Source organism: Urocampus carinirostris, chromosome 20 (assembly GCF_059441175.1).
Source record: "Urocampus carinirostris isolate Australia breed hairy pipefish chromosome 20, RoL_Ucar_1.0, whole genome shotgun sequence".
NCBI lineage: Eukaryota > Metazoa > Chordata > Actinopteri > Syngnathiformes > Syngnathidae > Urocampus > Urocampus carinirostris.
Genome location: NC_142368.1, coordinates 3,748,066 through 3,765,048, shown reverse-complemented (window position 1 = coordinate 3,765,048; position 16,983 = coordinate 3,748,066). Strand labels below are relative to the sequence as shown.

Genomic DNA, 16,983 nt, shown 5'->3' with positions numbered 1-16,983 from the left:
GCAGGGAATATTTTTCTGCGGTTCTCTCAAAATCTCCAGACATATCAGTCATAATAAAAGCTGTTTTTTTTTTTGTCTGTTTTGAGTGCAAAGAAACTTGCGTGACTCTGCCACTGTGTACCAATGCTGTAATAGTAACGCAAAAACAAATCATTTTTGATTGTATGTTTTTTTTCTAAGTTAGTAACACCAATGAAGGATGAAGCCAGTGGGTCGAAGTTGGGAAATCGATACATAAATGAAGTTTTTCCCTCCCTAATAACATTTTATTGTCAGTATTTCAAAAATAGATTTCAAATAGCTTGTAAAAATTTGACTTTTCCCTAAACTACAACGTACCTTTGGTTGTAAACAGCCTTTAACATACAGCTTATTACTATTTAGGAAACAGAAATCTGAAAATGTATATTTTATTAGGTTACAAACATTAATCGCATCATTTTTTGAATTAAAATAATTTACATTTCCTTTGTTTTTTTTCCTTAACATTTTTATTTTTTTGTTTCAAATGTAAGAACTTTGTTTTTAACTGCCATTTTAATTCTTTAAAAAACATCTTGTCTTTTACATTATCTTGGTTAAAAAATAAGTATTTAAAATAATATAGAATATAATAAATTATTCTCACATTTTATGTATTTCCTTTAAGGTTTCTTTTATATTTTTTTCCAATTAAAGAGATAAAGAATTTTATTTCTTTTAAAATTTTGTTTTGGTTTTTGACATTATTGTGGTTAGAAAGTAACCCTTTCAAAAATATGAATAAATTGTTATGTTTTTTTATTTTCAATACATCTCCTTTTTCCCCTGATTGCCACACAGCAACAGGACTTTTTTCATAATGATGCAACCTTTTTCTCAAATCTCATCTTAATTGTTGCAAAATAATGAGCATTTTCTCCGTAATCTTCCAAATTGGGGTAAAATTATTGATTTTTGAAATTGTTTTAGGGTGCCAAAATGACACAAAACCAGGATTACAAAAAAAGAGAATAAGACCTTCTTAATCTTGATTCTCCCCAGTGACACGATTTTTTCTCATCCTATAGTAACTTTCTTCTAAAATCTCACATTAAATGCTGCAAAATAATAGGCATTTTTCTTTGTAATCTTATAATATTCTGGTAAAATATCACCTTTTTCTGTTTAAAACCGAGATTAAAAGATTAACAATGTTCTATTAAGACCAAAAAAGGAAATAAGGAATGCATGCATATTGTAGAATACATCCATTTCTATTTAGTTGTGCAATATTTTCTTCAATTATTGACCTACTTAATAGTTTTACAATCAGCATCATTCCAAGTTGCTGGGTTTCTTTTCTTTTTTAATTTATAAGACAATTTTCTTAAGGAGATATCATATCCATACATACTGTACATTGTGGACTTTTCTGAACATTTTGTGGTCGTTTTTTTTATCATGCAGTTGTTCTTGTGTAGCCTGAATTTTAAGGTATATGGATGAAAAGGGGGGGACATGTAAAAGTGTGTTTTTTTGTCAAGTCGTGTGTGCCTGTATGTGAGTCCACAGTTTCTGCTTCTGACATCCTTCATCAAGTGGAAGCATTTTGAGTGAAATAAACAAAACAAAAAAAACACCAACGTGGACTTGTAAGGGTTTCAACCTGATGTAGATATAATTATATATAATAATTTCCTTGTATTGTCATTCTGTGTAACAATGTACACAGAACGAAATGTCGATTGCATCTGACCCGATGCAGCCGCAGCCAAGAGAGGGCGCCGCCGACCACTTTTTAAGTCTTAGGAATGACTCGGCCGGGGCGCGAACCCGAACCTCCCAGTCTCAAAGCGGGCGCCTTACCATCTAGGCTACTGAGCTGGTACTGCAGGATTTGGGATTTCCTTTTGAAAAGGTATGTGCTTGGTATTTGTAGGTGTAGGTTAGGATTTAAAAAGAAAAGCAGAGAAAAAAACAATCAAGTCTCTGGTGACGGAACGTTTTTAGTGAATGGATTAGTACGGCATGCCATGTAAATTATTTTTTAATTGTATATGTCAAGCATCTTTTGAATAAAACATCTTTGTTTCCAACAAATGGTTATGTATCTCTTTAACTCACAAATATTTCAACTCTTTTATCTGCAGTTAGAATTTACTGCATTCATAGGTTTTGAGGTGGGGATAGAAACCTGTGCTAATTAATTTCAACCCCCCAGTACTCAAGATGAACTATCTAAAACAACAAAATAGTATTTAGTAAGTACTTCTCAGGTGTAATTTATTGGCATAATATTAATTGAAATTATAAATGCATGTAAAGGAAAGATATTTTATTTAGTTTTCGTGTGACGTGAGTTTAGCAGACCTAGTGGAGTAGCAGGCGGATGCAGAAGCACTCAGAAGATTTCCTCGCGAACATCACTTTGTTTTGAATAATAGTACCGGTCGTCTGTTGGTTACAGCCATTCAACTTAGCAAAGGTAGCCAAAAGTCTGCCTTCTTCATATTGCCGCATAATTGCAAGCTTGGTTTCCATTATTATCACATTTTTATTTCTCCTTCTGCATCATTGTAAGTAACAGGATGCATAGCGAATAAATACTGTACAAAAAAACGAAGTAAAGATAAAGGCACGCTGTAAAGTTAAAACATTGTATGGTGGAGTCACTGTACATGGAGGTCTACTATATATTGTTGATCCTGTACAAATAACTAATTAATGAGCTGCACTTTTTCAGTTTATCACTACAGTGTAATTGATGTAGTATGGCGGGAAAAGGGCTGTAAGAGGGACCCAAAAAACATCTTATTTTCAGATTCAGATCTACTTTATTGTCATTCTAGTACACGTGTATACAGAACGAAATGTCGATACATCTGACCCGCACAGTTTCCTTGAATGAACAGATATAAATAAAATGTATTGCTTTGGAGTATTGAGTACTTATAATATACTAAATAATTATGGCTATGTATAGTATTTTACAGTATTTATTGCGTTGGAGTATCGAGTACTAATAATATACTAAATAGTTATGGCTATGTATAGTATTTTACAGTAGTGCAAAGAGTGCAAGAGGAGCAGCTAACCAGATGTGCAAAATGGGCAGTCAGGTAAACAGTAACAATAACACTGTAGTACGTTTATTCCGTAAACTGAAAAAGATTATCACTAAAGTGATGTTGCTGTCGTATTGTGGTCAAAAGGCTGGTGCCTATCCCAGCCATCTCCGGGCAGTGGGCAGGGGACACCCTGAACTGGTTGCCAGCCAATCGCAGGGCAGGTATACATCTCATCTCTCTAGCCGTACCGCTTATCCTCATTAGGGTCGCGGGGGGGCTGGAGCCCATCCCAGCCATCTTCGGGCAGTGGGCAGGGGATACCCTGAACTGGTTGCCAGCCAATCGCAGGGCACACGGGGACAGACAACTCATTCGCTCATTCACACCTAGGGACAATTTGGACCTGCCAATTCACCTGAAATGCATGTTTTTGGAATGTGGGAGGAAACCGGAGTGCCCGGAGGAAACCCACGCAAGCACGGGGAGAACATACAAACTCCGCACAGAAAGTCTGGAGCTGGATTTGAACCCACGACAGGTTCCCATGACATGAACTGTGCCGCACAAGCGCTAACCACTGCGCCGCCGTGCTGCCCTATACATATATGTATAGGGCATATATATATATATGCCAGATTGAAAACTGGCGTTTTTTAAAGGCAAATGTTTGTTAGCTCACTTTCAAAAACAGCCGTTACTAATAATTCCATTCAATGGTTTCTTTTGTCTTTTGTTGGCATTTTTGCTGTTGGAGTCATCCGGGGGTGGTTGAGGGTAGTCCAGTTAAAGTAACCCTACCCAACCCTGTTTGTTTCCATGGTTATCATGTTTATGCTTCTCACTTCAGCACCATCGTAAGCCTTGAACCTATATTGAAACAAATTTAAGTTTGTTATTGGAGATCCTGAACCGCGCAAAGAGAGAGAATTCGAGCTTTCTGGGAGGGAGTGCAGCCAATTGCGTACCTGTATTTTCATAATACAGTGAACCGATTAAAGATCAGCATTGACATGCATCAACCAATAGCAGACAGGAAATTTTAGAGATGTAAGTTTCGTAGTCTTCTGCGCTAACGTTGGCAAAGTTTTGGGCCCGCAGAATAATTTTTTGATGTTGTGTAGTTGGGAAAATGCTATAAAAAGGGTAGAAAAATCAGCTAATTCCACGCTGAAAACGTAATACCGGAATGCAGCGCTATTGTGAAGAAGAGAACCCAGAGGGAGACGGCGACAAAGATGGCATAGATATTAGTCTACCTGGTGTGAAGAGGGGTAAGAGGTCACTCATCAAGAGGGTAAGTCAACTGCAGGAGAGAGAGTGGGAAAGGTGAGATGGCACAACATTCATTTGGACAGGTAACTTAAAATTAGTTTTACCTGGTTATATCAGTATCAGAAATTATTTTCCCCCCATTTTATTAACACTCCACTTATTGAAACATAAATATTTTGTTTGTTTGTTTGTACATGATTCAATTGTTTGTTTGTTTGTACATGATTCAAATTGAATCGTTTCTTGTACATGATTCAATTGTTTGTTTGTTTGTACATGATTCAAATTGAATCGTTTCTCCGGCGCCGTCACGAATGGCAGCCACTCCAGCAGCTCCCGTGTTATTTTCGATTGTTCTCAGCTCAGGGATGCTGCTGGAAAAGTGAATTTCCCTTCGGGGATGAATAAAGTATCTATCTATCTATCTATCTATCTATCTATCTATCTATAAACAAGCATTCCCAAGACCTGTACAATGACGTCACTGCGTTGACACCAAACGTCATCAACCACTTCCGCTGTCCGTGGTGCTGATCTCCAATCACGTGAACTGTGTCTTTCCACCGCCTCCTCTCCGAATCCTTTTCTCCTTTTTTCCTTTTTCTCCCACTATTGACCTTATACAAAGGAGAAACAGCGACGCCTAGACTCTCAATTCAAACCACGGACCATTTTATTTTGCAACCTGCCTCTTCCTTCCTCTCCAATCGCCATTTTCCCCCCTCTCCATCACTTTATCCTTCTACACCGTCATGGACAACGATTATTTGGAGAACCCGCTTCACAGCGAGCTCAAATATTTCTGCAGGAAAGTCCAAGAGGCTTACAACGAGCTCAAGGAGGAACTGACACCGTATCGAGATGAGCGCTTTTACAGGTAACCCGAAAAAGCCCCCTATGACGTTTATCTATCTATCTATCTATCTATCTATCTATCTATCTATCTATCTATCTATCTATCTATCTATCTATCTATCTATCTATCTATCTATCTATCTATCTATCTATCTATCTATCTATCTATCTATCTATCTATCCATCTATCTGTACTTCCAAGTACCATTAATATTTAACGTCACTCAATTATCGCCACTAGGGTGGGTCATAACGTCACGTCAGACGTCACTTGCATGTGTAGAAACCGTGGGCTGTCAAATCAAATGAAATGAAAAAAAAATGATCTGCATTTATATAGCGCTTTTCAAGTCAATGACTTCCCAAAGCGCTTTACAATGTGCTCCACATTTTCCCAATAGCGGCCTAACAGCCATGTAAGGCGCTAACCAGCTTATTGGGGGTATTAGGGGTTTCAGTGTCTTACCCAAGGACACTTCGACATGAATCCAAATTCATTTGCATAGCAACACAAAGTTCTGTATAATAAGACAAAAAAAATAAAATAATAAAGAACATTGTATTCCCTATCAAAACACTCAAATGAACAATAATATTTAGTTTTTCAAAAAAAATGCTCACAGTTTTCTGTTAGTGTAGCGTGAAAATGGTGAAAGTAAGAAAATGGCTGTTTCAAATACAGTCGAAACGCCAACCCAATCCCCCCAACAGATGGAAAAAACAGTTTATTTAAGCGTGTCTAAGAAATGCACGCGCCACACAAGCAGTTTGACAGAGGCGGCAATGATGATTTAAGCCAGAAGATGGTGTCAGCAAGTAGAACATTTTCCAATTCCGGGCAGCACCCTTGTTGAGTTATTTTGTAAGAGTTTTTAAAATGTTGATCTTACTGAACATTTTGGGAGAAAATCTCGTTTTGGTTTAATAATGGATTTTAAGAGGTGTTTAACCTCATTTAGTGTTATCACGATATCTGACCACATTTTAACCAACGATTGTTAGTAAATAAATCATACTCAAAAATAGTTTTAAAATTAAAAAAAAAAGTGGTATTATCATTATCAATGTTTCGTTGTTTATTATTGTTAGTAGTGTTAGTAGTAATTCACGGTTTACAGACGCCGTAAGGGGCGTATGTGTGTGTCAATACTGATATTAGATCCTAAATCACTGGGGAAAAACTCTTTTGTTCCTCAATTTAAAGCAGGACTGTTTTGTTCATATCACATTGTACAATACAAATTGTATCACATGTGGCTTTTTATATTTTTCTTGAAAATTAAATTTTGCGGCAAAGACATTTTGTCCTTTGCTTTTGTGACATGTTGAATAAAGCCTTATTGGCTCTTTGTCTGGTAAGAACATTGTGTTTCGTATATTTTTGTATATGTATTCAAATGATCTATTTAAATTGATAAATAACAATATGAAGAAAATTGGAAATGATTCATTCAATATATATATAATATATACAATTTAAAATGGGGTACATAAATACATAAATGAATAATTGGTTTCATTCAAAATACATAAATAATAGCTACACAGATAATTTAATAAATAAAAAAATCCACTATTCTCAAATATATATTTATTGTCAAGAACCAAAACAGGACCCAAATGCAAGACGTTTCTCACACAAGCCTTTTATTTTACGAGAAATGGGGAGTCATGAACGTTAGGCAGCAGTCTGGCGTGGAATGATAGGAAGCCAGAGGCCGACGAGAGCGATACCAATTGCCTGAGGAGATATCGGACAGATAGGGTCAATACCGGACAGGATGGGACAGACAGGATCGATATCAAAACAGGATATCAAAAATAAAGAGGACAAACTAGATGGGAACGAAAATAGATACCGATATTAAACAACGGGACAGACAGGATTGATATCAAAATAGGATATCAAAATTAAACAGGAGAAACCAGACGGGAACGAAACTGGAAACCGATATTAAACAGGACAAAAGAAACGGGAACAATACCGGACCGGAAATACCAACAGGAAACAGGACCAAGTCAAAACCAACGTCTTGCGGGGCAGTGGTTCGTTGACGGACTGACAAAGGAAGAGTGAGAGCAGTGAGCTCAAATAGACGGAAAGCCAATCCGTCAACGAGCCGGAGCTGGCGCCACACGGGCGGGGCCAATTGGGTGCCATGGCCACCGTGACACGTATATCTAAATTACGACACAAAATAAGTTTAAAACCAAAAAAAACATTTCTGATTAATCGTACTATTCTATTTTATTTGATGTTTAATTCAAGTGAATACAAAATTATATTCAAAAGAGATTACTTAAATTGTAACTTAACAATATTTAAAATAAAATTACGTACAAGAAAGTATTTTGGAGAGGGGCGGGGCTACGAACTGTCAGCAAGTTAAAACTTCTCCTCTAAACGATGTCACTTTGCTGCTTGTAATATGAAAAATAATTGCATTGTTCTTTGTGAAATATGAATAAATTTAGTTATATTTTTTATAAACAGACAAAAAAAAAAATCTACGGATGATCAGTGTTTTAAGTACGAAGAATGTACATTTTCAAAACACTATTCAAAATATTTAGCAGAGAAAAATAGGCAATGGGCATTTTAGGTAATAATCATTAACATATTTCAAAAGATGAAATAAGCGTTTTAAAAAACTTTATTGTTTCTCCACTCTGGAACATTTCCGCAAACTTCTCATCCAACACCGCCCCTTTTGATGACGTCACAAAACTTATCGCCCAGCTGCTTTCTTCTTTATACATGTACTTTCACTTTACTGCCAAAAGCGATATTTTTTTGGGCTGACAACATAAATGGAGCCGTAAGTTGTATTGTAAACCCCACTTAAAACGTTTACATTGATTTAAATGTCGATAAAGGACAATTAAAAACATATATATCAGATTTAGGTTGGCCATATGCTAGCAGCCTCGTATGCTAGCTTTGTTGACAAACTCGAGCGGGCATTTTTTTGGTTCCGGTTTTGGATGAATAATATTATTTTTTCACGCGTCTTCCTTCTGATTTAGGTTGGCCCCCATGCGCCTCTACACTCTGTCCAAAAGACATTTCGTATTAGTCTTCGTGGTGTTCCTCGCTTGTTTTGGCCTCACAGTGTTAATTGGAATTGCAGGTAGGCTTTGCATTAATACGTTTACATAGCACCCCCACCTTCATTTTAACTTCATAGTTTGATAATAAAACCGCATGATTTTGTCTTTTATAGGACCAAAGATTATTTCTGAGCAAGTGTACAATGGGGATCAATTCATTGCCAAAAACTCTTCTATAAAGGTAAGGTAAAGCTGATAAAGCAATTGGTTTTTAAAACACATATTTGAGTTTTATCCAAATACCTCCACAGGTTTTCTCTGTTCTGAGCATAAAATGAAAAAGGTTAAGTGTTAGAAGAAGATAGATTAGCTTATTGTCAGTGATACACATTAAAATTGTCTTTATTGATAAAAACATTGTATCGTAGCGTTGTTTCTGACATTAAACGTCGTACTCCATGTAAAACATGTAATAAAAATAAGAATACTAGGATAGACAATAATCACAAGGTTGTAATGCACACCGTCCTAAGTGATAAGTGCATGATAAATTAGTGCAATGACATTAGCTGCAAAAATAATAAAGAACTAATGAATAAATTTTCTTTTTTTTGTGCTATTTCAGACTGGGCCATTTAATCTAAATTCTCCACCTCTGACTACATATCACCAACAGTTGTGGCTTACCTGTGCGATCCAGGCTCAACACAGTAACGGTAAGACTGTCAGTCAGGGGTCACAAACTCAATTCATTGGTGGGCCTGAGTGAAGAAAAGAAATGATTTAATCTGTAATAAATTAGATAATAAATACTTGAGAAATGAAATATTTGAGTAGAAAAGGCTAATCAATAAGAATAATAACAGTGTTTTAAAAGTCTATCATTTGATTATCTGAGAATGAATTGAACTTTACAACATGAACTGTTTTGAATATGGCTTTTTGCTAAATAATTTATGTAACATTACATTTTATCTGCATTTAATGGCTAAAAGTGACAGCCGCCACATAAGTCCTGTGACATATGACAACATGACAGAATTAGATGTAATTGGCTCATTTAAATACTGGATTAAACATGTTTAACAAACTTGACTCAAAGGAAGAAATTCACCAAACGTTACATGTAAGGTGCATTTGTTGTCCTTTGAGCTTCAGTTCAACAGCAGCCCTGATCTCCTTCCTCGCCCCGTCCCATGCGGCTCCTCCATTTAAGTCAAATATTTAGTCATTACATTCCTAAAAAAAAAAAAAAAAAAAAAAAAAAAAAAAAAAAGCTGTTGAGTCATCAAATCAGCTAATTTGATTTTTTTTTTAGTCTATATTGTTTAGGTAATGCCATGGGGCAAACCAGGAAGTAGCCAGCAAAGTATATTGCATGGCAGACATACATCAATGTTAAGTATTAGCATGTGAATTTTAAATCTTGACTAACTAGTTAGCACGAAGGTAGCATCACACTACCTTCGTAGTTTGGGGGTCCTAAAGGCTGCAAGTTTAAGATCCCTGCTCTAAACATTGTTTTTTTTTTAAATGCAACATATCATTAATTCAATAATGCAGTTTTGTAGATTAGATTCACTCGGAGACAGTTCCAAGGAGTCATGCTTTATCTCAGTTGCTTGATATTCAAAATCTTAATGAATCGAGCTCTTGTTACAAGATAGCTCTACTTGAAAGACCACCTCTTGATCTTCCACAGTGGGCGACTTCCAGCAGCCTTTCGAGATCAACGTGGAGCTCAAAGGTGTGACGCAAGATGCTAGCGTGACGCACATAAACAGCGTGCGCAGCAAGTCTAGAACTCTTCACTGCGGTTCTGTGAGTATCACCCGTCACTCAACCTAGCCACGGGGATCATGTTATCATAGGCAACTCAATTCCTTCCAGAAATGCGACGAGATTATCGTCCTTCACTTGGGATATCTTAACTACAACCAGTACCAGGTCACGGTCAGCTTCAGAGGTCTTGAAAATATCACGTATGATCTCAATGTTAACTTTGTGGTAAGATGTTTAACACGTCTTGTTCGTATCGAGATAATCAGCACTTTGGTTTAACTAGTCCTTGATATTTTCTTCAGTGGAAAACCTACAATCCAACCTTTTCCCAAGTGGAGATCTGGTTCCGCTTCGTGTTTGTGGTGTTGACCTTCATGGTGACGGTAAGTTGAGTTGAGCTAGGATGAATTCTAGTCGTTTCATATGTTGTTTGTTGTTGTTGTCAGTGTGTCTTTGCTCACTCGCTGAGGAAGTTCTCCATGAGGGATTGGGGAATTGAGCAGAAGTGGATGGCCATCCTGTTGCCTTTGTTGCTGCTCTACAACGGTGATTCAAGAACCCCCACTTTTAGTGACTACAGGAAGAAAACAGCTCCTCAAGTTAACTTGCCTCGTTTCCTCCCAGATCCGTTTTTTCCGCTGTCCTTCCTGGTCAACAGCTGGTTCCCTGGCATGTTGGATGCCTTCTTCCAGGCTCTGTTCCTGTGCGCTCTGCTTCTTTTCTGGCTTTGTGTTTACCACGGCATACGAGTACAGGTGAGTCCACGGCGGTCGCCAAACTTTTTTAGGTTTTCCTCACTCTATGTTAACGCAGGGAGAGCGGAGATGCCTGACCTTCTACCTACTCAAGTTGGTCATTGTGGGCTTGTTGTGGCTGTCGGCCGTCACGTTGGGCATATGGCAGACGTAAGTGGATCGCTTTTTTTGGGCAGGTTTTGTATATAGAAGGGAAGCTTGGCGGCGCAGTGGTTAGCGCGTGTGCGGCACAGAGGTTATGAGATAGAACCTCCTGTGTGGAGGTTGCATGTTCTTCCAGTGGTTGTGTGGGTTTCCTCCGGGCACTCCGGTTTCCTCCCACATTCCAAAAACATGCATGTTAGGTTAATTGGCCGTTCCAAATTGTCTCTAGGTGTGAATGAGCGAGCGAATTGTCTGTCCCTGTGTGCCCTGCGGCTGGCTGGCAACCAGTTCAGGGTGTCCCCTGCCCACTGCCTGAAGATAGCTGGGATGGGCTCCAGCACCCCCGCGACCCTACTGAGGATAAGCAGTGCAGATAATGGATGGATGTATATAGAATTATATATCTGTTCAGATCAGTTCCTAAGGGTACAAAGGGTACATTAGGTAGAATCACTCAATAAAAAAATGTAAGATAAAAACTAGATCATTATATTTTTTCAATAATCAAAAAAAAGACACCTCTCCTCACTAATATTTGTATGAATAGCTTCTCTCTAAGAATGAAGTGCACACAAAAAAACAAATTAGAAATAAATCCGAAAGTGTGCTTTATCCTACAGTGCGCCTTAGAATACAGTGAAGTTTTATAATCCTGTGGAAAATTCGGTAAACAAAATTAGAAATGCATGATTACAATGAAATGTTGCTTACATAGGGTAACCAACTAGAATCAATTCTATTTATTGGTGAAGCCAGACTTCATAATGTTGGTTTAGGTTCCATTTTTTTTCCTGACTCATTATTTCTTTGTAGGCAACCCTAGCTCTTACAGTAGTTTTAATTGTATGTACCTTATAGTCGGATTTGTCCTATAATGGAAAAATATTTTACAAAGGATTGTATTTGGTGGTGCGCTTTACAGTTTGGTGCGCTCAATGGTCAAGAAAATACAGTAACTCATAAAATAAAAGTCCTAATATGGGGACCCGAAGCTAGTTTCCTAATCTTGTTGCTAAATAGGAATTCAGTAAGAATAATAATTGTAGTTCTGTTTTGCTGCTTTTTATTTAAGAAGTGTTTAGATCTATCCATTCCTCAATTTTCTGTGCTGCTTATCCTCACTTGAGTTTTGGGTGGTGCTGGAGCCCATCTTAAAGGTCTTCTGGCAGTGGGCAAGGGGCACTCTGAACTGGTTGTGGGTGTTTGGATCAAATGTCTCAAAATATTAAAAAGAAAAACTAGATTTATCTGTCTAATTTATTTGTGATTCACTTAAATATCTTAATCATTTTCGTTTGAAAGTTGGTAACTGAAATCCCAGCCTAAAATGGTGATGTTTGTCAGAAAAACAAATGTGTTGTTTTAAAAAACGGAAATAAACAGAATATTATTTAACAACACAGAGGAAAATATGGAAAAAACGGTAAACAAATGTAGGAATAATGCCCTTGTTTGCTGCAAAGTGATACCTTCAAAATAAGAGCTCAAGTTTCGTATATCATTTAAAATATAATTCATGGAAGAGTTGGATTTTAAACACAAGCTTTAAAAAGAATCCAACAAAAATCTTAACAGTTAACTCATCATCCTCACATTTTTCTGCTTATGTCATTCCCCTATAACATTTTTTCCTTCCTGGCCACGCCCACTCAGCATTGATTATAGTTTTTATTATTTTTGAGAGTTGTATGTCTTAAATACTTTCTCTTTGATAGGGTCAATGAACTCCAAGACCCCACCTACCAGTACAAAGTGGACATCAAGAATTTTGATGTGGGTTCACTTGTCTTTTTTAACACCCGTGAAATATTTTGTTCCCCACTGAATCCAAACTTGCATCCTTACAGGGCATGAAGGTCTTCTTCCTGATCGTCGTCGTCCTCTACGTCCTCTACTTGATTTTCCTCATCGTCAGAGCATGCTCGGAACTCAAAAACATGCCGTATTCAGGTTTGGCATTGCCGCCAAAATTGAAATACAATTTACTAAGGATGCATGATATTATACGGACAAATATGGTGCCAAAGTTATCAGCCTGATAGAAAAATAGACCTGATTATTAGTCACTTGACACTGTAATATTCATTACAGTTGCCCGATGTGATATTTACATATTTGTATTTGTTGAAGCTAGTCACGTGTACAGGTAAGATTATGTCACTCGATAACAATCATTGATATCTTTTCTAGCCAAGCCATGTGTGACATTCAGTAGTGTTGTATAGAAGTGACGTATTTTCACTTATTGAACACCCCAATAATCCTACGTGCTTTCTGAATTATCTATATGTCAGTGTTATAGTGTAAGGTCGATTTTTATATGTGACAGTTATGAATCCAAACGAGAGGTTTGAGGCAAAGAAAAACATGTGACATACTAGTGAGTGGACCTTCCCTCCCTCAAAGTTCAGTGATGGGTGAACTATCAGGATCTCTGTTCACAGGTCTGACAAGGGAAGGAGGGTACCTTCAAGGGACAGTGTGTGTTATTTAGTGCTTTATAGTGGTAAAAAAGTCAAGTCATGTTTATTTGTATAGCCCTTTATCACAAGGAGTCTCAAAAGGCTGCACAGACCACATATTATTGCAAAGCACAGACTATTATTACACCATCCCCTGATCTAAAACCTACGTAAGGGCAAGGAAAAACTCAAAAACTCTTTCATCAAAACACAGCAATATTGGTTTAATTATTAAGCAAAATACATTGAATAAATGTACACTTTTTAAAAGACACGTTTTAGTTTTACATTTGCATTCATTCGACATAGCCTCACCTCCCTTTTTGTTGCTATGGGTACCCAAAAACAAGAAAACCACCTTTTTTCCTTATTTTCTTGTTGTTGTTTTTTTTAATTGCAAAAACATGTATTTTTTTAAGCATTTTCCAAGCCTTTCTCGCAGAAGGCTTGGCAAAAGAAATTCGAAGGAAAATTTTGTGGTTTAGTCTTTTTGAGTCTCCGTCGTTTGTATTTGCTTTCTCGTCATTTTAGGTTCCTCACACAAAGGGTTTCCAACACGATGCCTCCTCGAGACATTGTGATTTTCTCGTAAAATTATTTTTTTACTGGTTGGTTGAGTCTAACATCAAATTACCTGGTAATAAAACAGTAATAACATGTAATAACTTTATTGTTTTTTTTTAGAACTGTATATCAAACTGGGTGCCCTTTACGCTAATTAGCAACAAAATGTAGCTCTCAGGTTGAAAAAGGTTGGAGAATCCAGCACTACACAATACGGCGATATCTAGTGGTCAAATAATACACACAGTCTCTTTAAAATCAAAACAAATGGGCAAGGACGGTCCACAAGAGGGGCTGGCAATATAATTTCTAAATGTTTCTTTTCTGAGAGAAAAAAGAAGGCTTTGTTGACTCAGCTTAAGTGGGTTGGAAAGAGATTTTATCATTAGTCAAAATAATGCCAGAGACTACAGATGATTGTCTTATCTTTTAAACTGTCGCATGTTATATATCTAAAGTTATTGTGCATGACTAAAGATGATCAATTACCGTGTTATTAATTTTATGTTTGAATTACTCTCAGATCTCCGGTTCAAGTTTTTGACAGTGCTGACATCTGTAGTCCTTGCTAAAAGGTACAAAGACTCATTTGCCACTGTTGATTGGTTGAAAGTTCTCAGTTTTTCTTATTCCTGCCCTCAGTTTGGTCATCCTCTACTTGAGGTTCGGCGCCAAGGCGCTCCAGGACAATTTCGTGGCTGAATTGTCCACTCACTACCAGAACTATATCCTTTAAATTTGATTTTGATGTGATTTTGGGATCCGGAATTGTCCTTAACTTGAGAAATACCAGCCGAGTTCTTGTCCTTCTACGGTCTGCTCAACTTTTACTTGTACACGTTAGCATTTGTGTACTCGCCATCCAAAAATGCCCTTTATGGTAAGTAGGGGACAAAAACGAAAGCTTAATCGAACTGATAATTGATTGAATTTCTGTTTTTAATCGGTCAAGACTCCCAATTAAAGGATAATCCGGCTTTCTCCATGCTGAACGACTCGGACGATGACGTCATCTACGCGTACGTGTGCTCGACTTCCAGTTTTTTACCCGATCGGACTTGACGTTCTTCTGTCCTTTTTCCTCAAGGAGCGATTACGAAGACATGCCTTTACAAAATGGACGTGCCATCAAAGCCACCGCCAACTTCCATGACGAGAGCGAGAGCGACTGACAAGAACATTCGAGGTAAAAGTGTTGTGGATTTGTAAATATTGTATTTTCTTGAGTCTATTTTTGAAGCCGTGCAATTTCTCCCAAAAAGTACTGTACTGTAATGCTACTGGAAACCAAGGCAAGCACTTCCCAATCTTTATTTGTCCTTTACGGAGGAGGGCTCACAGCCTTTTTTTAAAGCTAAAAGCTACTTTTTTGTTGCTTATCAGCACGAGGTTCTAGTAGTTTTATACACACTTCTAAAATAAATGACTCCCGTTGTCTCTCTCTCTGTTTATGTTTGTCCCCGTCTTTCCCAGTCCATGTCTTTCTTTCTGTCACTCTGATTCTTTCTATCTTTTTCTGTATCTCTCTCTGTTTCTGTCTCTCCTGGTCTTTCTGTTTGTCCCTCTGTTCCTGTCTCACTCTCTGTCTTTGTTTGTTTGGTGTCTTTCTCTGTTTTTCACTCTCTGTTTCTCTGTCCCTGTCTTTCTACCTGTCTCTCCCTTTGTCCCTGTCTTTGTCTAGTCCTTCCCCTGTCTGTCTTGTTCTGTTTCTCAATCTGTTTCTGTCTGTCCTGGACTTTCTGTTTGTCCCTCTGTTTCTGGTTTGTCTGTTGTCTTTTTCTCTGTCCCTGTCTTTCTTTCTGTCACTCTCTGTTTCTGTCCCTGTATTTCTCCGTTTCTCACTCGTGTTTCTGCCTGTTCCGGTCTTTCTGTTTGTCCCTCTGTTCCTGTCTCACTTTGTCTTTTTTTGTCTGGTTTCTTTCTCTGTTTTTTACGCTCTGTTTCTCTCTCCCTGTCTTTCTCTCTGTCCCTGTCTTTGTCCAGTCCTTCCCTGTTCCGTTTTGCTGTTTCCGTTTGTCCCTATCTTTCTCTTTGTCTCTCCCTCTATCCATGTCTTACTGTCTCTCAGTCTATATATGGCCATCTTTTTCTTGCTCTCCCTTGTTCTGTCCATCTCTCTTTTTGTTTTTACTTCTATCCCCGTCTTTTTGTCTCACTGTGTTTGTTAAATCATTTTATTTGTATTTGTATAGCCCTTAATTAGAAGTCTCAAAGGCCCATCCGTCTCACTGTTTGTAGGAACCCCCCTTTGTCCTTCATTTCATCTGTGTTTCTGCCTGTCTCCTCCATTATCACTCTCTCTGTTTCTGTGTTTTTTTTCTCCCTGTCTCTTTCTTACCCCCTGTTTCATGCTCTGAACGGGAGCAGACAGCCAAGTACACCAACTTTCAATCACTGGAAACAGAACTTTCATTCTGCAAACTAATATTTTTTTTACCTGCACTATCATCCCAATTTTAGCACTTCTCGTCTCGAGCAATATTACAGCCTAACAAAAAAAAAATACCACTTCGTAAAGGATATCTTTTTTTGTGTGACCCTAATACTCTCTTGGACTTCGTACTCTTGACTTTTTGAAGGATTGGGGAAAGTGCTTGTATTTATTTTGTATCTTTGTTTTGGTGCGGGGTGTTTCGTTTTGTAAAGACAATCTACATTTTGTACACTTTGTACTGAACCACTATTGTCTCTTTACTGCCGTGGTAGTCCAAAAAAGTGACCTTGGTTGTAATGCTGTTGAAGGAAGTAATTTTTTTGTTTGTTTGCAAATGCACTTTTTATATCTATGTTCTAGCATTTTGCAGCATATCTAATGAGGTGTGGGTTTCAATATACAATTTACTACTGACCTTTCATATCGTACTACTATCCAATCATTGTTTTGTCTCTATGAAGATATGAGTGACATTACTGCAGATATGTAAATATGTTTTTTTTTTGCTCTACACAAGGCGCCAATCCAAAGGGGGCCTTTTCTTCTTTTCATATATATATTTAAAAGCAGGCAACATGCATGACCCCTACCACCGTCTTTGAATGTGATGTTGATCTTGAGTGCTTTACACGAGG

At 37.5% G+C, this 16,983-nt stretch overlaps 1 protein-coding gene across 2 annotated transcripts; it reads left to right on the top strand.

The window, feature by feature from the left end:
* Positions 1-4,835: 4,835 nt before the first annotated feature.
* tmem181 (transmembrane protein 181) lies at positions 4,836-16,769 on the top strand. Of its 2 annotated transcripts, none has more exons than XM_088325306.1 (17): positions 4,836-5,178; positions 8,184-8,287; positions 8,381-8,448; positions 8,833-8,923; positions 9,910-10,028; positions 10,098-10,214; positions 10,292-10,372; positions 10,436-10,535; positions 10,614-10,744; positions 10,803-10,894; positions 12,604-12,661; positions 12,736-12,838; positions 14,438-14,489; positions 14,557-14,639; positions 14,705-14,794; positions 14,867-14,933; positions 15,002-16,769. In XM_088325306.1, the coding sequence occupies exons 1-17, from the start codon at positions 5,054-5,056 to the stop codon at positions 15,084-15,086; spliced, it is 1,566 nt and encodes a 521-aa protein (XP_088181432.1). In that variant the 5' UTR covers positions 4,836-5,053; the 3' UTR covers positions 15,087-16,769. The 2 variants fall into 2 exon arrangements, with proteins under 2 accessions (XP_088181432.1, XP_088181433.1); XM_088325307.1 differs by lacking the exon at positions 4,836-5,178 and adding an exon at positions 7,853-7,975.
* The last annotated feature ends 214 nt before the right edge of the window (positions 16,770-16,983 follow it).